The 20,456-nt window shown below is 45.3% G+C and overlaps 2 protein-coding genes across 2 annotated transcripts in view; one reads left to right on the top strand and one right to left on the bottom strand.

Moving 5' to 3' along the window:
• Positions 1-1,900: 1,900 nt before the first annotated feature.
• On the bottom strand, positions 1,901-4,179 carry snai2 (snail family zinc finger 2). Its single transcript, XM_008283037.1, has 3 exons — positions 3,869-4,179; positions 3,174-3,695; positions 1,901-2,847 (listed from the first exon to the last, which is right to left on the bottom strand). The coding sequence occupies exons 1-3, from the start codon at positions 3,945-3,947 to the stop codon at positions 2,666-2,668; spliced, it is 783 nt and encodes a 260-aa protein (XP_008281259.1). The 5' UTR covers positions 3,948-4,179; the 3' UTR covers positions 1,901-2,665.
• A 13,520-nt stretch (positions 4,180-17,699) lies between these two features.
• Positions 17,700-20,456, top strand: part of sntg1 (syntrophin, gamma 1) — a 34,129-nt gene continuing 31,372 nt past the window's right edge. Inside the window, exons 1-2 of the mRNA XM_008283036.1 lie at positions 17,700-17,739; positions 18,393-18,442. Of these exons, the coding sequence (XP_008281258.1) occupies positions 18,416-18,442 (27 nt within the window). The 5' untranslated portion in view covers positions 17,700-17,739; positions 18,393-18,415. The remainder of the gene's footprint in view (positions 17,740-18,392; positions 18,443-20,456) is intronic.

Genomic DNA, 20,456 nt, shown 5'->3' with positions numbered 1-20,456 from the left:
ATCATTTCACGCACAAATAAAGACTTTTTTTTTTCCATTTGTCACATATGGAAGTAAGCTAATTATCTCTGAGTTGAACGTTTTGATCTAATTAATCAATTAACAGAGTAATAAGCAGATTCAATCATAATTAAAGTAATAATTGCAGCTACAGTTTTCGCTAAACATGTTAAATGACTCGATTGTTCATTCGAGCTGCTTTGTAGGAAGAAGAAGCTAATGAAATGTCACCTCACCTTTCGCTGCCAAACGAGTCGCCTGCTGCAAAATCATATTTTCTTTGCACGCAGCACAATAAAAGCGACTCATTCCAGGCCTCTGATATGTTCATTCTTGGGAGTTTAACTAATCAGAGCTACCCTTATCTTCCCTTCATACCTCAGCACGGAGATTCATCTAATTGCAAAAACACCCACAGGGCATCTACCTGCGTTTGGCGTCTGAGGAGCCGCAGTGTAAACACAACAGTGTGACGATTAACAGTCTCCACAGCTAACAAATATTTGATCTCACATTCTTTAACACATCCTCTAATAGCCATATGCTTTAAACCAAATGAGCTCCGGCTCGTTCTCCTCCCCGTCTCCTCCCACCGCTATCACAATGGCTAAATCAAATATTCATGTTGCAGGGGGAAAGCATTTAACATGTTGTTGTTATCTGAGGAATCAGTCATGCAGTAAATTGTGGCTGTAAAATGAAAATCTTGCAAGATTATGAAGCTAATTGGCATTATACATTCATAGTTTCTTTTTTCCGCCCGCCTTTGACACCGGCAGGATGAAGTGCCGCCTATGGAACGAGCGATATTAGATTCTCCAAAGAAAAGTGAGGACAGGCAGCGTTTGTGAGAGTTTAGAGTGCCCTCTTGATGGCACTTTACTTTTATGAGGCAAATGAGCTGAATAATAAGCCCGACTGCTTGTAACGTTTCCACATTAGGTCATGACTGCGGTTTCTAGTATCAGTGGACCTGTGACGGCGCTTCGTATTCTCCTGGTTGCACCTGCTTTTCAGCCATGTTGAAGAGCCCTGGAGCCACCTGGCCCAACACGAACGAGCACCTGGAATAGCTCACCGATGACTCAGAGCGAGCAAGACTCTACCTACAGGGAAGTTGAGCCCCTCGCAGCTGGAAGTGCCTTTTTTGTTAGATCACATCTTTCAGGTCAGCATGTTTCGGGCATTAGGGCAAACAGGAACACACTCTGGGGTTTGTTAGAGAGAGTTCATCTTTGACTGTATCCCTTAAGGCATTGCACTTCTTTTTTGTGCTCTAATCTCTATCTGCTGCAAGACGGCATATGGTAAAAGACAACAAAACGTAGCCCGGGGAAGTCTATTTAATCCTTGATGGCAAGCATCCCAGAATTCAAGGAGGTCGTCAAAGCAAATGCAAATGTGATCTTTTTGTGAAAACATATTAAAATCTAGATATGGGAGTACCCTGGCGCCCTGCAGTAATTGTTATGATTGAGAGGGAAGATTTTAAAGAAAAGATTCAGTTTATCTGCAGCTACGAACGAAGACACGAGTTTAAAAAACGAGGACGACTTCCAGCAACACCTTCACATTTAAACAAACAGCCGAGTAAAGAGGGAGTCACGGGCCCTCAAAGGGTATAACAAGTGAGTGCAGATCAATATAGCTAGTATGTGTTAAATTTCAAGATTGTTTGATGTCTGGACAGGTTCACAGGGAACAGGTTCAGGCCTGATTCAGAGCTGAGTCACCTCTCTCCTCATTTTTACATCTTCATAACATGAGATGGTGCAAGCGGGATTAAATATCATTTACTTGTGTGTTATTCCGTTTGAAGCGTGTGACAATCAGCGAATCCTGCTGAGTCCTGCCGCAAGAGCTGCTCGTACGGCGGCGGAACGGATGGAAAAGCAAAGAATTATACAAAATGTCATGAAACTTTATTTCTTAAAGTGTCATGAAAATATGAAAATATCAAAAAAAAAAAAGGTCATTCAGCATCACAGTTTTCACTGTTAATATACAATCATCTCAGTCACACTTACATTCAATATATAAAAATATAAAAGGAACCTGTTGTTGAAAAATACATATTATTGCAGAGTAAAACTGAGGCACTTGAGAAAACTCGTATTTGCTATTCGAGTGCTGGCAAACTGGTTCTAAAGACTGTGCAAAAGGTATAATAATTTCACCCTAAGTCTAAGTTTGCACTTGTTCCCTATGTAACAATGGCTTCAGCATTCCACTGGTTATATTTATACTGCCATTCATAATGCACCTTTTGGTATAAAAAAGAAAGTGGGGGGGACTGCTTAACAGCCATGGAGAGACACTGGTACAAACACTGGAGATAACATCGTGAAGGCATATAAAACGCTCTAGACATGCAGAAAAGTGCATGAATAGCACAGGTAGGCGAGTACATGGTTTGACAAAGCTCGACACTGATTGCAATCACAGAAACACTGCTTGAAACGAGAAGCGTGTGAGCGCTGAGCTGTTTCTCACTCTGAAATGAAATCGACCGGTAGTAGCAGAAAAAAAAATAAAAAAGTCAGTCTGAATATTTGTGAACAAACCCCTTCGGTGTGATTCCCTGACAGTTCTCCTGGGTTTTGGAAAAATAAAGAAGTAACAGAGGAAGGAGGGTAGAGGAGGGGGGTTGGAGAAGTATCCCAGTTCAGTGTGCTACACAACAACCAGATTCCTCATGCTTGTGCAGAAGAGACATCCTGGAGAAGGTTTTGGAGCAGTTCTTGCATTGGTATTTTTTCACATCCGAATGGGTCTGTAGATGAGCCCTGAGATTGGACCTGTCCGCGAACGCCCTGTTGCAGTGAGGGCAGGAGAAGGGCTTCTCTCCTGTCAACACACAAAGAAACAAGACATCGTCAGCGGCTGTACACAGATTTATCTGAACCCACATGTGTCTGTGTTCTGTGCGGATGATTCAGTTCAAAACACTCGAGTCCCACCGCTGATTGATTGTAACATGGCAGTTGTCAGCAAAGCAAAAGCTGTGTTTTTCTTCTCAACACAAGTAAACCAACAGGAAACAGTAACAGCCTGACAGTTAAATTGTGCAGCCAAAACACTATTAAGGTGTGTAAGAGGGTTTTTGCAGGAGCTGCTAAAACCCCTAAGCCTTGTGGCAGCAGGCCCCACTCTGATCCCCCCCACTCACTCACCGGTGTGCGTCCTGATGTGTCCTTGGAGCAGCCACGGTCTGGAGAAAGCCTTCCCGCATATTTTGCAAACACAAGGCAAGGTGTGAGTCCTGATGTGCATTTTGAGAGCTCCCAGACTGACGTACTCCTTCTCGCAGTATTTACAACTGAAGGATTTCCTCGTTTGGGCGTCGCAGTGCAGCTGTTTGTGCTTGAGCAGTCCAGAGTACGTGGAGTAGGATTTGCTACACAAACTACATTGGAATTTCTCTGCCTCCACTCCGTGAGGGTCCGTCAGCTTGGGCAGCATGCGCTCGTCTTCATCGCTCCTCGGGCTTTCGGAGCCGCTGTGGTCTTTAGAGGAGGTGTCGGAGAGCGATGAGGGGTATCCGGAGATGGGGGAGAGGTCACTGGGGAGCGGAGACAGCGGCAAGTTGCTGGTAGTCCACACGGTGATGGGGCTGTACGCCGCCGGGCTCAGGATCTCCGGCTGCGGGATGACGGACAGGGGCAGGCCCTTGTAGAAGTGCGGCGTGATGAACACTGCAAAATAAAGACAGCAGAGTGAGAAAGAGGCACGAAAAAGATGCTGGTCGCTTTGAGTGAGCAGCACAGATTTGAAAAGTAGGCCAAGCACAACTTCTGCAAAGTTGGAAAAAAAAATAATAAAAAAAAAAAAATCGCGATTTCAGAAGCTTCACTTTTAAAAACTTTACCTGTTGGGCTCTCCAGCTCACTGTAATTTGGCTTCTTTGCGGAGTTTATATGTTTCTTGACCAGAAAGGAGCGTGGCATCTTGAGAAAAACCAGAGGACAACTTTTGGCAAACTTTTTTTTCTCTTGAATACAGACGCGTCAGTTTCGTGCGTAAAAGACGGAAATCCTTCTTTCTTAAGTCCAGTGGAGAGTCATGGTGCGACGCTGCGCTCTTGGAAACAGTGCAGTGGGTAGCTGTAAAGAGCTGTAAATACTCCCTATCAGGTGCATGGGAGGAGCCACCGGCTACCATTTACATATACTGGGAGCTCAAACCAATTAAATCTCGCTTTTAGCACAGAGCTTTAAAAGCGCGCGTTTAGCCTATAGGAGCGCTCGCCACCCAAGGGGCTGGGTCACAGCGTTTACTCCACTAAGACAGGTGCTTTGTGCAGGAGCTGTGTGTGCTCCAAGGATGCAAGTGTACATGGCATCAGGTTAGTGACAAAAGAGCAGCAGCAGAGACTCACAGTTCTCAGATTATCACAATAAAGTGATGTTTAAATTATTGATGCAAGCACAGGACAATCAGTGAATCAGAGTGAGGCGCGTTGGAAAAGACAGATGGAAATAAAGAACTACAGGGCAAAACAGACTAGATTATTTAAAATTCCATCGCTAATGCAATCACCGAAGTGTGCACGGTGCTACTGATGACTGTTGCGTTACAAATCTCCGGGGACTTGATTATCCTGTATGGGTGGCACATTTGAATTGGAAAATGCTCCTACAAACACCAGCGCGCATAATCATGATGATGATGACTGGATTGGAGAGAGAGGGAAGGTTCACGGGCCCGCATAGGTGCTCGTATCTCTTTATCTGCATCCGTCGGGTGGACAGACGAGTCCATGACAACCACCAACTGACCAAACGTTGTCATTCAGCCAAAGGGCGGCCCTCTCTAATGCAGCTGTGCAGCACGGAGGACGCCACATGTTCCCTTGCCAATAATGCACTAAGGCATTCCTCCTTGAAATGTAAATTTAAGTGTAGTCCCCTCTCAAGGTCAGACATGACACCGTAATCACATTTATCCCTGCTGCTGCTGCTGCTGCTGCTGCTGCAACTGGACAAGGAGCGGCAAACTTGGCAGTGTACGCCCCCTTGTGTTGGAGTTCTTCTGAGAACCAGCTCTGAGTTGTGCATATGAGGTAACAAGGCACCAAGAAGGAAACACACAAAGGCAAAGGCTTAGCCATGGTGATATTGAAAAGCAGCTCCTGGGGCAGTTTGATTGGCTAGGTCAGCAGATATGAAAGCTCCTTATGTCTGGGGCAGGCCTTAAGTTAATTGTGAACTGCTTATCTTATCTAGAAAACATAATTGCAGATCATGAATAGTTTCCCTTTGTGCCTGCTTGGATTATAAAAGGAAGGGAAGGTTATCTGTGCATAATAACTCCAGGCTACTGTCAGGCGTTCAGCACCCTGTACGGCGAGTAGGACGGCTGAGGAGTGGCTGGTGTTAGGGTGGAGATCCAGCAGGAAAACGCTGTGCACCGTAAAGGATGATGCTTTTAAAATCAATATCACCCAACCAGCCAAAGCATGTCCAAGATGAGAAATCCCTTCCTGCACTTTCCAGCTCTGTTCTCTGCATTCAGAGCGTGTGGATGCTGCTCTGCTAGCAGTAATGAAGGGGGAGCGAGAGCGCCGACTCAAATCGCATCACGAATTCTCAAAAGCAGAGCTCGGAAATTAATTAACGCAGAGGAAGCTCCGAGTCCCCGGCCCCGCGCCATGTTGGGACACCCGCAAAAAAATGTGTTCAATTAAAACGCTAACATGCTTTTGATTCTCTCGTCGAGCGCAGGTAAAAGGAAAACACGGAGCATCTTCATCTTCTTTTATTCCTCCTGTTGAGTTTCCACTTAGAGGAAGATTGGCTGTTTTGTCGTGCTCTAACTCGCGCCGTCCTTCGTCTTTGTTCCGTTTCTGAGAACATCTTAAACTTCCAGTCAGCACTGACTGACGAACACACAGAAGCAACAATTTATTCTATTGATTTGCTGTTTTGTAACTGCCTCTCCATCTCTTGTTATTTTATTTTTTGTATTATTTAATGCCATCCTCTTGATCCGCCTTGGGGTTTGCAGGAGCTTTGTGTGAGCTTTTAGCTTCCCAACTATCCTGCCAAAGCTTTTGTGTACTTGTAATCCACATATACAACCAATTTATTAGACCACCTATATAGACCATATATATATGTGTAGACCATCCAGCATCATGAAGGGCTTTAATTTCAAACTGAATCCACCGTTTTATACCCAAATCTGCTCACTGGGCTTCTCTGGGAACAACATCCAACCACTAAAACGAACCTTTCTGCTCAGGAATGCAAGTAATCAACTATAATTTGACATCTTAATCAAGAAATAATCATGTACTTTACTGTTTTTTCTGTTTTCTTTTTGTAAAACAGTAAATTAGAAAATTCATGGATAACAAAAATTATAATATTTTAGCAGTAAAAACATCATTTGGGTTAAAGAGCTTCTACTTACTGGTGTACTAACCATTACAGAAACACAATGCTAATTGCTAATTTGCTAATTACCAATGCTGTTAATTTAGGGCATAAACTTGACATTTGGTGGTCTAATACATTTGTTAAGCTCTGTATAATACCTACGAATGCATGTGTCTGTGGTCATGTATGTATAATCACATTACAGTAGCTGATTTTAAACATGCAAACAAATGAGATTACAGAACAGGAGGTCAGATTAGCTAAATCCTCTCCAACAGCTGGTTTCAAATCTGATATTTTTAGAACAAAACGAATGATTCACGACTAAATAAGCCACATTTAATGTTCAATTTTAACCTGCTCCTTCGAACTGTGTGGGTCTGACTGTGACCATATCGTAACTGAGATGTTACCAAGTGCCGTGAACCATGTGATCTCCTCTTTCCTACTAAACCTTGTCCACTTCAAACCAGCCAGGAGAGCACAAATACCGAAACCTGTCATGTGAAATAATTGCTGCTGTCTCATTGTTTGTTCTACCTCATTGCTCAGGTGTAGAAGCTGATGGAGGACACGCGTTTGGATGCACAGCTCCACCGCTTTCCTTCACAGTTACCGTTCTGATAGACTCGTCTGATGCAATTTACCCAAATTTAAAGTCCATTTTTATTCATGTGTGCTGCTGAAGCAAGAAGCTGTGGATCGCTTCTGAGGTCAGATTGATGAAACATGTAAAAAGGTCAAACACGATCCACCTCCGAGGCGTCTAGCTGCCTTAATCACGCATGAGAGCGATAGCATAGGTGGGAATTAGCTCCGGTTCGCTATTCGATCACAGTTAAACCATCAGGAGGCACGGGGGGCGGAGAGCTCCACGGTGGAAGTGTTGCATCGTGGAGTGCAAAGTCAGTGAGCACCTTCATTTATTATCTTCAAACCCCACCGCCCCCCGTCGGCGCTGATAACCCCGAGAACAGCTGTAGGTTGCAGGAGCAGCGCCGTGCGGTCCACCGCTGCAGGTTTTGACCCTTAATTAACGAGCCTGAGTTAAGCAGACCTGATCTATGTTTGGGCCTCGGACTGAAACTCGTCAGCTGATAAATAATTGCTGCTGCTGCTGCTGCGGCTGCTTCAAGGTTTGGTAGGAAACTCAGGACGTCAGGAGGAGTGCGGGGAAGCAGCGGGATCTTTCAGCTGGCATGATGACAGCATGGAAAATGAGGCGCACCTGGTCAGCCTGCGCAGCTGCTCACGCGAGGGCCTTGGGGAGACGGTCCAAATACTACCGACTGACTGACTGAATGCATGTACAGTGTGTGTGTGAATGTGTGTGTGTGTGTGTGTGTGTGTGCTCACTGACAGCACCAATTGAGTCAGGAGTGTCTGACTGTGCAAGACTGAGAAAATCCACCCATGCTTTTTTATTTTTTCCTCCTCTCTCTCTCTCTCTCTCTCTCTCTGTCTGTCTGTCTCTCCTTTAAATGCCATTCAGCTCAGAAAGTTGTAAGTCACATGCAGACACAGAGCGGCCCTTTGATGTGGAAATAACTTTGAAGCTTCGGACTGGACATTGAGGGGGAATCAGAATTCATTCTCTTCAGTCTTTTTCCTCTTTTGTAGGCGGTAAAACCAGACGTTCACACCGGTCGCCAAACCCTGACCTTTCCCTAAACCAAATCAAGCCTTAATGCTGACTGACTGATGTGTCTGCGGGTTCAGGTTTTCATGCTTGAACCCCAACCAGAACCACCACACCTCAACATCTTGACCTAACCTAATTCTAAGCAGAACCCCAACCCTTTAGGTGCATATCAGAAAAAAAAGCCCAAAATGCGCACAGATAGCTTCACTTCCAAGGTGCAAAAAAAAAAACTCAGATTGGACCTCACAAAGATAGACGTGCAAGTGCTCAACCGCACACACGCACACAGGCGCGCACAGAGCACCGCAGTGCACGCAAACTGGTTAGAAATGGAGAGAAAAAACCCCGCTTTGTGAGATGTTGGTGCGTCTTCAGCGAGGGGTGTGATGTGGGACGGAGCAGCAGGGAAGAGAAGAGAAGAGAAGAGAAAGAAAAAAACGCACACAAAAGAAAGTAGGATCATGTAATATTGATGGATCCGGAGTTGAGCGGTTGCCTTGGGTAAACGGAGACGGTTGACGCGCGCCCCGAACCAGCCGCATGTGATTTCCAGCCTCAGTCGTTTTTTTGGCAGCACGATGCGAAGAGAGAGAGAGACAGACACGGAGCTGTGAAGCCGGACCCTCTGCCAGAGATGTCGACGGAGAGGAATCCCTGAAACCACCGCTGCCCAGGAAATATGGACAAATCTGGTTTTGTGTTGCGGCTGTTTTCTGTCCGTTTTTTTTTTTTTTTCCTCCTTCTCTTCTGCACATTTGCGTAGTGGACCAGGATGCCGTGTGGGCGATGCTGCCACAAGGGATACATTGTGATTTTCGCAGAGATGTTTTAGCAACCGTTGCATAAATTAAAAATAAGAAGAAAAAAAACCCCAAAGGGAGTCTGAAGGGATCTAAAAAAAAAAAAAAAAGAAAGAAAGAAAAAAAAATCATCACCACCTGTTACCAGAAAATCAGGTAAGACCTTTTCCTCTCGCTTCCACATTTGCAGCAGCTCATAATACAGTGCATGACGGACGTAGGTAGTTCATTATGACGCCAAACATCCATAAAATAGCGCACTAATCCACGCACAATGTACTTTTTTTTGGACGTGTAATTCGCCTTAATGCTGCGCAACAAGATTTATGTACCAATCAGCGATGTGATCCGGCGGATGATAAAGCGTCCTCTCCGGTGATCGCGGCGTGATTGTGTGCACACGGACGGAACAGTGAACTTGTGATGGGCCTCGGGCTGCAACATCGCTTAGTTAATTGTTGAGATTAACGGGAGAATGTGGTGGCTTTCCATCGCATCGGTGCAGGTGGTGCACAAGCAGCACCCGCAGTTCCTCCAGCCAGTGCAGTGGCAGCAGACCCTCTTTTCATCCACACTGCTATTCAGCTGCGTTAAAGTACTCTCTCTCTCTGCACTGCATGCACACAATCCACAACATTCCTACTTTAAAAACACACATTTTCCATCCCCTCTGCTCTGCACCTTTCTCAATCCTCCCCAGCTTCTTCTTATCAATGCAACGTCCATCTGTGAGTGTTTCAGCCTCATTCTGCTGCTGTTTCTGCTGCTGCTGCTGCTGCTGCTGGCCCGCTGTGCTTTATTAGCCTCCCAGAAAACTCCTGAATCTTCAGCAAATGTGTGATGCTTCTCCCATAAACTGGATGCTTACAGTGCAGCCTTGTGTTTGTTAATGCACGGCAGGCTGCAGGGTGACAGACAGTCAGGGAGACGTAGGAATCAGGGCTCAGCTCAGTGAGTCCAGGTTCCTTCAGCACATCAGCCTCGGTGCTCATGCAGGCATATTGAGCCGAGCCGAGCCGGTCCATTCGCTGGTCATAGGTCAGGTGCAATCTGTTTGATGTACTGGAGGTCTCACTTCCCACAGAGGGGAAGGCGTTGACATGTCATTGACGATTTTATGCCCCGGCACACGTGTCCCCTCCTCCCCAGTTCTGCTTATGTCCTAAATCAAAGAGCTGTTTGGCCAAGTGACAGAGGTACACTGGCAGAAAACCAGGCCTGAGTGAAATGGTGTCACTCACGTCTAGTCAATATGTCAGGCAGCAGAGAGAGAGAGAGGGAGTCAGGGACAACTTGTTTGAAACCCACACTGTGTTGCACTGCTGATGTCTGGATGAAGGACGCAAAGTTGTGCACAACACAGTCAAACCTTTGCACACGTCGTCCCAACTTATCAATAACCTGCTGCTCGTCCTGCGGCCGGATCCCATCGGGTCGTTTAAAAACGCCGACCGGTTAAACGTCCTGAAATGCACAAGTGGGAAATGCTGTCCTGAGGCGTCACTACAATGTACACATTTACATCAATTATGTATGTTAACGCATTCGTAGGGCCTCCAGCGTCACCCAGCCGCTCGGTACCTAATCTGGTTATGGTGAATATTCAGGGGGTTACAGTCTCTGCGCTCCGAGTGAGGCATAAGTTCATCTTTCAGCGCCACGTGGCTTTACTCGGTGACCTATTTTGATCATAAAAATGAGCGCCGTGCTGCGAATGCCGCACGAAAACACTTGACAGCTGTGGCCGAGAAAAATCAAAAAAAGTAGCAGCGAGGGCGAGGAAGGTAAGAGCAACAGAACAAAAACACAACAGCTTCCCGTGCATCCGAAGGAAGCATTTTAATACCTCAAAATAGAGCGGCCCTTTAACGTTTTCCTTGAGCGATTGTTCCGTCTAAAGGGCAGCTGGGGGAGCCTACAATGTGTCACTGAAAGGCTGGACATCTTCATTACAATCTAGCCCCAGAGCCCAGCAGCAGAGAGAGAAATACATCACACCTGATGTTTCTGTGGGGCTTTTATAGCAACTGTTTGGTCAGCCATCCATACAAACCGCTCCAGATGTTGAATTCATAGAGGGGACGCCATATGCTTTTATTGCAGAGCGATGCACGAGCTGCACAAATACAAGAAACTGTAGATATTTCTCTCAGGAGGGAGTGCAGGCGGAGGAGGGGGGGAAATATATTAGCGGTCTGAGCCACAAAGTCACTGTCATGCAACAAGAAAACCATTAGTCTGGCTTAGTGGAGACTGATGGCTAATGAAGCGAATGCACACCAAACTCTTCATGGCGGGGAAGACAGACGACACAACTCTCATTTATATGCACCTCATACAGCGGCCCATCTGATTTAGAGGTTGGGGACTGCAACACGGAGCAACGGCGAGCTACACATAAGTGATAACTGTCCCAAGAAAGCCAATAAGAGGTTTGGATTATCCACCGTGATTTATGAGACCAGCTCTCTGCTTAACATACGAGTGACAAAACCCTTCGGAGGTTACGTCTATACCTCCTACAGCGGATCTCTGCAGCGGGTTTTTTTTTTTTTTTTTAAGCTTTACAACCTGTGAGTGGCCCAGGCAGGACAATTTTAGGTCACATTTGATTAATGTGGAGAGTGCGCTTGTTTCGTTAAGCACCGCTGCCTTGACAGCGCGCTACAGCTCAACCTTGATGGAAGGCGGTCTCCGTAAAACTGCATTGTTGTGCCTCCCATTTCATATTTGCAATTCATTGAGCTCGTGGATGGTAAAATAGCCCCGAGCAGCAATTAGCTCACTTCACAGCTCCTTTTTTTTTTTTTTGCTTACGGTGGCAGAACGAAGTGTGCGGCCGTCATAGTTTACCTTGAACAGCTGTGAGAGCGTCCACGCCGCCGGTTCACGGGCGTCGCTTGACTTTGATAACTGATTGTGTTGTTTTAGTCGAGCATGAATTCTGAATTTGCTCTTTTCTTTCTGTGATGCTGCAGAAACGTGTGCACTTTGCATTCTGGGAAACTACGCTGGACATTTTTTCCGCTTTATTTCTACTTTATTAGTTGCAGAAGCAGCCATTAGTTGCATCTCTGCACACACAAAGTCGTATTTTCTGTAGTTTTCCAGTGACTGTGTGACATTTTGCGGCTGGAAATGACCCCGCGAGAACTGTGCAGATCTTCCATTAATTAAAAGACGCTTCCCAAGTTTCTAAACGGCGCTTTAATCTCCAGTAAAATGCTATGCTCTCAAAGATAATGATCCTAATTTTACATCACTAAGATAGTCACCGGCTCCGTGTCATGCAATTTTTTTGTCGAGTCATGAACAATTTGCCCGAGCAAATCGGGAGACGGTTCTATATTTTCCTTCGTTATATTTAGTCAGCGAGCAGATGTGTCCCTCGACTGTGTAGCATAATTTCAGTGTCGCCCAGCCTTCAGCAATATGCTGAGCTTTTTAATCCTTTCATGTACTCAACACACAGCGTGGTGCCATTTCCAGGCCCCACAGTCCTTACCCGCGAGGCAGTTCAAGCTTCCTAGGTTAAAATCCAAACCTGACGGCATGCATAAATATTTGGAACGCACATATGTGGCGTAATCAGGAGATTGAGTCCTATAATGCATTGTTGTAATGTGGCTGTGTGTTCATTGTTAAGCCTAATTAAGACCCTCGTGTAAGATAACATGCCCAATCTGTTTGTCCACAGGCGCTAGACCATGATATCATATGTTTAAAAAAATAAAAAATAAATTACAATCCAATTAGCGAACCTGTCAGCAGCAAAAAAACAAAAAACAAACTTGCTGCAGGGTCTTCCATAGTTTGTTATCTGGTGAGTGTCTGTTGCTGCTCTCGGTGATATAACCAGTTTGTGAAATGATTCGCGCTGATTTAAGTTGGCACCCACCTGATATCTGGTGGCTCCCTGCTGCCAAAAAACATACATCATAGTCAGGAAGGTCAGGAGCTCAGTCTATAAATGTGTCCATCACTAATTTACTCCTCTGCCTATCATTCATGAGCATCTGGCGTGTGGAGCCCCTCCGGCTGGAACCGGGGCCTCAGGTACCGACTTATGAGACGACGAAGGACTTATTTTTTTTGAAACGTAACGAGGGACGTCTTTGCATTTCGCCCCGGATGATCGATCCTGAAGGAACGGAACGAGAGGTAGCACCTTTTAGCGGCGCAGGAAAAAACAGACCCTGTTGATGTACTCTGTAAATACACAACTGTTCAAACAGCTGCCTCTTGACACGAGCCTGTTCGCCGCCGGAGCGACACAGAGGGCTGAGCTTATTAATGTGTCACAAACTGTCTGCTGAAGAGGAAGCGGCGCACAACCGTTTCAACACACTTTTGTTTTTTTTTTTATTAAAACCAGCTGCTAAATGATAAACTGACAGACAATGAATCTTCTGCAAATATCCTCTGGCTGCTCCTCTCCCTCATTTCGCTGTAGATTACACGTGCTCGGGACAAAACCACGACAGCACGAGGAGCATTTGATGGACATTGTTTGGAAAGTCACAGTTAATTGAAAAATAACTCCCTTTCACTTCCCACTGATGAACCGGTTGTCAGTTTTTAAGCACAAACTTCACAGTTCTCGCGTCCTCGTTAGCCCTCTGTGGTGGTAAATTGAATATATTTGGGTTCGGGATGGTTAACAGACCAACGCTAAAGTCTTCGCCGTTATCTGTTTTATGAGGAAATTGTGGTTTTTTTTGCGGCAGAGAGAAGGTGTTCTTCATTTTTAACAAATAGGACATATTTCATGTTCCAGAGATATAAAATCGAAACAGATCGCTGAACCCCGGTTTTCAATTACAACTTTCATTTCCATCCAGACCTATTATACACCTACCCACGACAAACACAAGGAAAGCGCTGCTCTCGGTTTCTTTTCAAAAATGAAGAAACCACTTACAATAAATAGCCTCACCAAGGAAAGCATGGAGAGCGTTGGCTCGTCCGGTGCTACAAACTGCAGACTTACAGTGATTTACAGATCAAAATCCACAAATACCTCATCATATATTATAAATATGAACGCGCAGATCCCGTCTGTAGTGATAAAACTGGAATAATTTAGAAGATAGATGGAGCAAGGTGCCCGTTTCTAACATCTGACGAGGCTGGCAGCTCACGACAGAAAACTCATTCTGTTTTCTAACATGAACTGGCAGACCATGTGAAATTTTGTCAGCGCAATGCGTTTGCTGTTGAGTGGGACTCTTCTGGGACGCCATAATATTTGAGTAACATAATATCCCCCCTATCATCGCTCTCCAAATTAAAAACGCGGCACTCTCAGGCGCCATATGTTCCAGGTCGCGGGATAAATGAACGTACAGTAAGCGAAACCCCGTCGCCGTTCTCCAGGAGTAGAAACTACATTCGGCGGCGCGCTCTGCAGACAGCTGCTCCACCTGCACGCACGAACGGCCATTCGTCATCCCGCATGGGCCGCAGCTGTCCTCGGGTCTAAGAGATGGAGATGTCACGTTACAATCTCCACATCATCCAGGCAATCTCGCGCCGCTGCTCTCTCTTTGTTTGCTGCCATTGTGTCAAAGACAAGAGCGTTATTTGAAAAACACTGCTTGGCAAATTGGTGGGACTGAAAATATCTGATGGCGTGGTTTGTAAAAGGAGTTACGCTGACTCGACTTAAAGAGGCACAAAAGGTTCAGCCTATTTAATCTTTGGATTCTGGCAGAAGGGAAGGGGAAGGCGCTGGCGTCTGGCGGGACGTACGGGAGGGCACCCGCTAAGACGGAGTGCTCATCTCCCGGCTGCAGACACATATTTCAGCTGACCACCTGAAGACATTCATTTTTTAAACCGGGGGCCCACAAATGATGTCAGGATTTCTCTTACATCCATTACAGGGAGCCGGCTCGACTCCGACACAGACAGCGTAGAGGGCAGGTGGAGACAAACGCCGTTTAAATTCAGTGGTCAGAGTCAATACAGCTCCAAAATAAATCAATGGAACCAAAGCGTTTGGACGTATCCCGAAGAAAAAGTGCAGCAGATTAAGCCTTGGTGGAGCGATATATTGATTTCAACTTAGCGAACATTCGAATCACATGTCACAGCTAATCAAAGTTCCTATTATTAATTTGTATTTATCAATAATATATATATATTTAAATATATTCAATCAGAATCAGCTTTAATGGCCAAGTACGTACACAACACAATTTTGGTGGAATTTGGTGTTGGTAGGAATTAGCAACAGGAAAATAAAAAATAAAGTAAAACAACTATAGAAAGATAATAATAATAAATAAAATAAGATAAATATATACAAGAATTTACACATCTGAGCAGAAAAAATATATGTACCGTGGTGCAAAATAGCTGTAAGGTGGATCAGTGGTTAGCATCGTCGCCTCACAGCTAGAAGGTCGCCGGTTCGTGTCCCGGTGAGGACACCCGGGATCTTTCTGCATGTTCTCCCCGTGCAGCGTGGGTTCTCTCCGGGTTCTCCGGCTTCCTCCCAAACATGCTGAGGTTAATTGGTGATTGTAAATTGTCCGTAGGTGTGAATGTGAGTGTGCTTGGTTGTCTGTCTCTAAGTGTAGCCCTGTGATAGACTGGTTACCTGTTCAGGTGAACCTGCCTTCACCCTGAGTCAGCTGGGATAGACTCCAGACCCTAGTGAGGATTAAACGGCGTATAGATAGTGGATGGATGGTGCAAAACAGCAGTGTAGCAGTAGTCTGAAGTGTTATGGCTCAGCTGTTCAGTAGAAAAACTGTTTTTATGTCAATATATAATATCAGTATATTCCATATCACGCTCATGAATACGCTTTCATTGCATTTTCTTACTTTAGAAAGTTGCAGCAACACATTTGGTCTAAATCTAAGCATAAAACTGTTCAATGTGTTTCTAGATCAGACAAAGAGCAGCTCGATGTCTTGTGGCTGATCATCAGCATCGGTGCAGATGAAGCGTTTTTCCATTTATTGGTCACTTCATTGACTAAACTAGCAGAAGTCCTATAATGCAGATCCTGTCTAACTGCACCCTGTTCATGGGTAATGAGATGCACATCTACCTTATTACGCTGAATGCTTTGTCCCCCGCTCCCTGGTTTAAACAGAGGAGTAATAGAAACACCTCACAGATAGATCTGATAGTTACACAGTTCAGCTGCACCACAAACAGCATCCCTCTGAAGTTACTTATTTATTCAGGACGTCTCACAGAGATAAAGATCTCCGTTACAGGAGAGACCTGAGAACAAATTACATAAACACAGAACGGCAACAATGAAAACCATCCGCTCAGAGCGACCATCTCACGCACCGACACGCCGCCAAGCTTAAAGCATCTGCAAACATCGGTAGAAATACGAGCTTGTAAAGCTCTGCAGAGCGTCCTCAGGCCGTGTCGCAGCTCGTTCCCGGTGCTGGAAACCAGTCCTGCCCAGTTCAGGATCTGTATGAGGAGCTTTCAGAGCCGACCTGTGAGACGCTCAGAGCCTTTCAACTTCAAAACAGAATATTTACCACCATAGTTGGGTTAGAGGCTGCACTGTTTTCCAACTCATTTCCACGAATAGCCTGAGTACAGTCTGTCTGTATGCATGTAGTTAATTAACTTCTATGTCACGGAAATAAATGTGATCGAAAAGCAGGAAAATATTTGATCTGGCCCCCTCATATAAACAACACAAATACGCTAAACACATCAACGGAGACGATAAGCCAATTATCTCAAGTCAGGAGTTGAAGAACGTAAACATTGAAATCCGCAAAATACTTCTAAAAGAAAGAAAAAAACAACAAGCGAAGGAACGTCAGCAGGAGCACCAAATGTTTACTGGAGCGCCTCAGGAAGTGTACGTCTTTAGAAGTGGGTGATATATTTTCTTTTACATCAAGGATAATGATGTCATCTGAAGATATCCAGAGTTCTTGGATCCCTCCGACATAATGTTTTCTAACAACCTGGTGTTTTCTGAAGGTCAGAGCTTTTGAGAGTTTTTGCTGTTTAGATTCGGCTCTTCTCCTCTCGAGCAGCTCTGAATCACTTCCTCTCCTCCCCAGTGCTTAACAAATACATTTGCAAGTTTTGCTAAGGTTACTTTTTACTGTATAATCAGCAGCTGATGATTTATACATGAAATGTAGCCTGAATATCACACGCTGTAGGTTTTTTTTTTAAAATCCTGTAGAACAATGATCATAGAAGTAACTCACAAAAAGGTGGCAGTGAGCCAGCAACGCATACTAACGAGGAGGGCTTCTCAAGGATGTGCTATTGGAACTTAATAAACGCTTTTAAAGAGCCATTCGTGCTCGGCGTACAAAAAAATCCAAGAAAATGTAAGAAAACGAGTTAATTGTGTGATGGCACATGAATCCACAGGTTTGCATGAGGGAGAGGAAGCTCAGTCATGAAGCAGGAATCTGGGGTTTGTCTTTGAATCTCCTTTTTTTTGCGTGTTTTGGAGATAAAGCCGTGAATTGCTTCTGATTCCCACATACGTTCACACCGAAAACACCCTCGTCTGTAGATTACATCTCGCCGTTTGTAGTCGGAACCATGTAATCGACAATATTCAGCTCCGTTCGACTCACTCTTGATTTATTTCTTTTTGTTCGTTTCAACCCTGGAGTGGTTTTTAGCATCAGGATGACACCTTAGCCGCTTCCTCCTCCTCCTGCTACGGACCTCCGGGAGAGAAGCCACCGCACAGCCTCGCTCTGCTCTCCGGCTCCACCGGGAATAATCCTGCAGCACCTACAGCCAGCCCGGAGAAAGTGACAGCATCGCTTCTCCCGCCGCACCGACTCCTGACAGCCATGATCCGGGGAGGCCCTCTGCCGCGGCTCGGATCGGAGATCAACTCGCCGCTCCATGGCTAGACCTCGCCGTGCACGGAGCTGGGGGCCTTTCTGCTGAGGTAAGCGCCGCCACTCTTCTCTTGGTTCTGCGACTCGAGAGCCATTTTTTTTGTTCGGCGCTCATTTTGTCGAGTCAAGTGGCAGTCATGTCTGATTAAAACTGAGTGGAACTGGTTTATGCAAATGAGGCGCGACGTTCCTGGGGACTACTTGTGCATCTGAACGGAACAAGTCGGATGATTTATAAAGTAGGTGCTGTTTACCTCCTCTACCTTTACCTCTGCGGATGTGATGCTTTTATTGTGGGATTCTCCTGTGTGGCCCAGTTTTCTTCTCTCTCTGACAGTTCATCTCCACAAGCAGCCGGATTCAATATTGAAACATTTATTAGGATACCTGGGCTCTCACCTTTGCTAATGAATTATTCATTAACGCTTAATGGTCTCCAGTTTTTCCTCCTGAGATTGTTCAATGAGGATTTTTTTTTTTCCCCCTTTTGCACACGTTAAGTTTATAAGAAGAGGCAAATTTCAATGACAAATCAATTTCTCTCCACTGCGCACGTTCCATATGGCCGTAATGAGGATGGGCATCCTGCTAACAACGCCGGTTTAAATCGGCCGAGTGCTTTTTTTCTTGCTGCAGCGAGTTGGTCGTGTCGTTAAGCATTTGTCTCCGCCGTCTAACCCGCTCTTGTTTTTCTCCGTTGCAGTATCCCTCACTGCATAGTAGCACATGGATTTCAAGACTTCAAATGAAGAGGTTGGTGGGATTTAATCAATGTAACAATTGACTGTGATTATAGAAAGTGCCTGAGGAGGAAGAAAGAGAAAAGCATGAAGCATCGCGGTATACGTGAAAGCCTGTGGCCTGACTGTGGCTCTGTTCGGTGAATGGAGGCGCTGCTATGCTCTCGCCCTCTTTTAATGCATCCGTCGTACAAATGACTGAATCAACAAGTATATCTATACGCTTCCTGTTGACAACTTGTCGGTTTACTTTCCACCTTTTGACATGATGCCGCTGACTCACTCTCTGAGTTTCCTGCTTTATTCATCACCGAGCAAACTATCCTAAAATATGTGACCTCGCCGTGAAGCGCGGTCGGCGAGCAGCCGTCCTCAAAGCTGCTCTCTTTTGTCCTTCAGCCTGATTTTACTTTCTTGAGACGACGTGTGGCCTAAACCACCTTTAAACATAGGTAGTATTTCAAAAAACAAAAGCAGAATCCTGTGTGTGAACCTCAAGCAGCTCCTGTCGCGTCTCTCCCAGATGTACAGTAGATTGTGGGCATGAGCCTGCCTTCGGTCACGCGTTTCACACGGCTTCCTCCAATCCCCCTTCACTCAGGGAAACAACAACAACAACAACCTCTGGGCAGCCACCTACCAATCTGAAAATGTTTTGCAGAGGATGCTATGAGACAGCCCTGCTAGCCTTGTGTTTTTTTTGGTGAATTAACCGTCTTAATCAGTTTCTCTGCATGAAAATGTTGCACCAAACTGTTTTGAGGGAACACCGAAGCTGCATCCTTTCACCAAAGTCAATTGGTTTGATGAAATAAAAACACCTTTTCCACCCTGAATACAGTAACGAGGTGCAACCGGGCCTCAAAAACATATTTATAATGTCATTTATCATAAAACAACACATACAGAAGTTCCATTTTTTGACTATTTACTTTGCAAAATTAAAAAAAACCTGGACGATACCGTTTTCCAAGTACCTACAGGTGTAAAGCTCCACATGCTGTTAATATTTAGCTACTCACGTTCTTAATTTGTCCACAAACACAACCTGCAGTTCAGCTGAATTCTTGTTCTTGCTAATAACGTCTTGTTTGCACTGCTGACTTTTCAGCAAAAGGCTTTTTATTTTATTTTATTTTAGTTAAGAGATGAAAGTAATTTGGAGGAAATAACACAATTCTTCAGCCCAGATTTGATTAATTTCTCCTCACAGAACCAGAAGTCACACACGATTAGTTCGATGAGGAGTTGAAAATCTGATAATTTCTTTTTTTTTCCCCTCTTCACACTTTCTGGCTCCGATAAATGGTGTAATTTTGACAAATAGTTAAAAGTGAACACGCTTTTCAAAACCCGCCTGCAGATTTTGAGGGTCAGAGGGGGTAAGGGCCCTCCAGCGCTCCCCTAATTAATACCCCTCGGTCGGAATAAGATGTCCTTGCATGTCTAATGCAGTCTGCAGAGTAAATAGTCATGTTCACGCTATCAGATTGGAGATGATGATGCAGATAATAACGGTGTGGGGTGGTGGTGGTGGTGGTGGTGGTGGTGGTGGAGGGGAGAGAGAAACCGTGAAACATAAAATTGGATAAGAGATAAGGCTAATTATGTACAATGCGAGTGCTACAGCGGGTCAGACGATGCTCTGTCACCTGAGACGCTGCCGAGTATACAGGCACTACTGCCCTCGTTTTGCTCAGCTAATGACTCCGCACATTGCTTCAAACGACGTGAACGAACGCCGCCCTCGTTCCTCGGTTCTTTACATTCCTCATCACGGGCGGGAGATAATGTGCTCCGTAAACTGACTTTGATTCAAGTTTAACCTGCAGTTTGGGAGACGCTCGGAGCAGCAGCAGCCCTGCAGCCGGCTGTCTTGTTAACTGATGAGCGGCGTATCCCGGGTGACAGGGATGCTGACACCGGTGGCTTTCTCCTATTAGCAGTCTTGTCAGGTGAAGGTGCTCCTTTTTATTTAGACCTTTTTAAGTCAAGGACAGGACAGGCATCACAATTAGCCGGGGGAG

This window comes from Stegastes partitus, unplaced genomic scaffold (assembly GCF_000690725.1).
Source record: "Stegastes partitus isolate 25-593 unplaced genomic scaffold, Stegastes_partitus-1.0.2 Scaffold295, whole genome shotgun sequence".
Classification (NCBI taxonomy): Eukaryota; Metazoa; Chordata; class Actinopteri; family Pomacentridae; genus Stegastes; species Stegastes partitus.
This window is presented reverse-complemented; position numbering and strand designations above follow the sequence as displayed.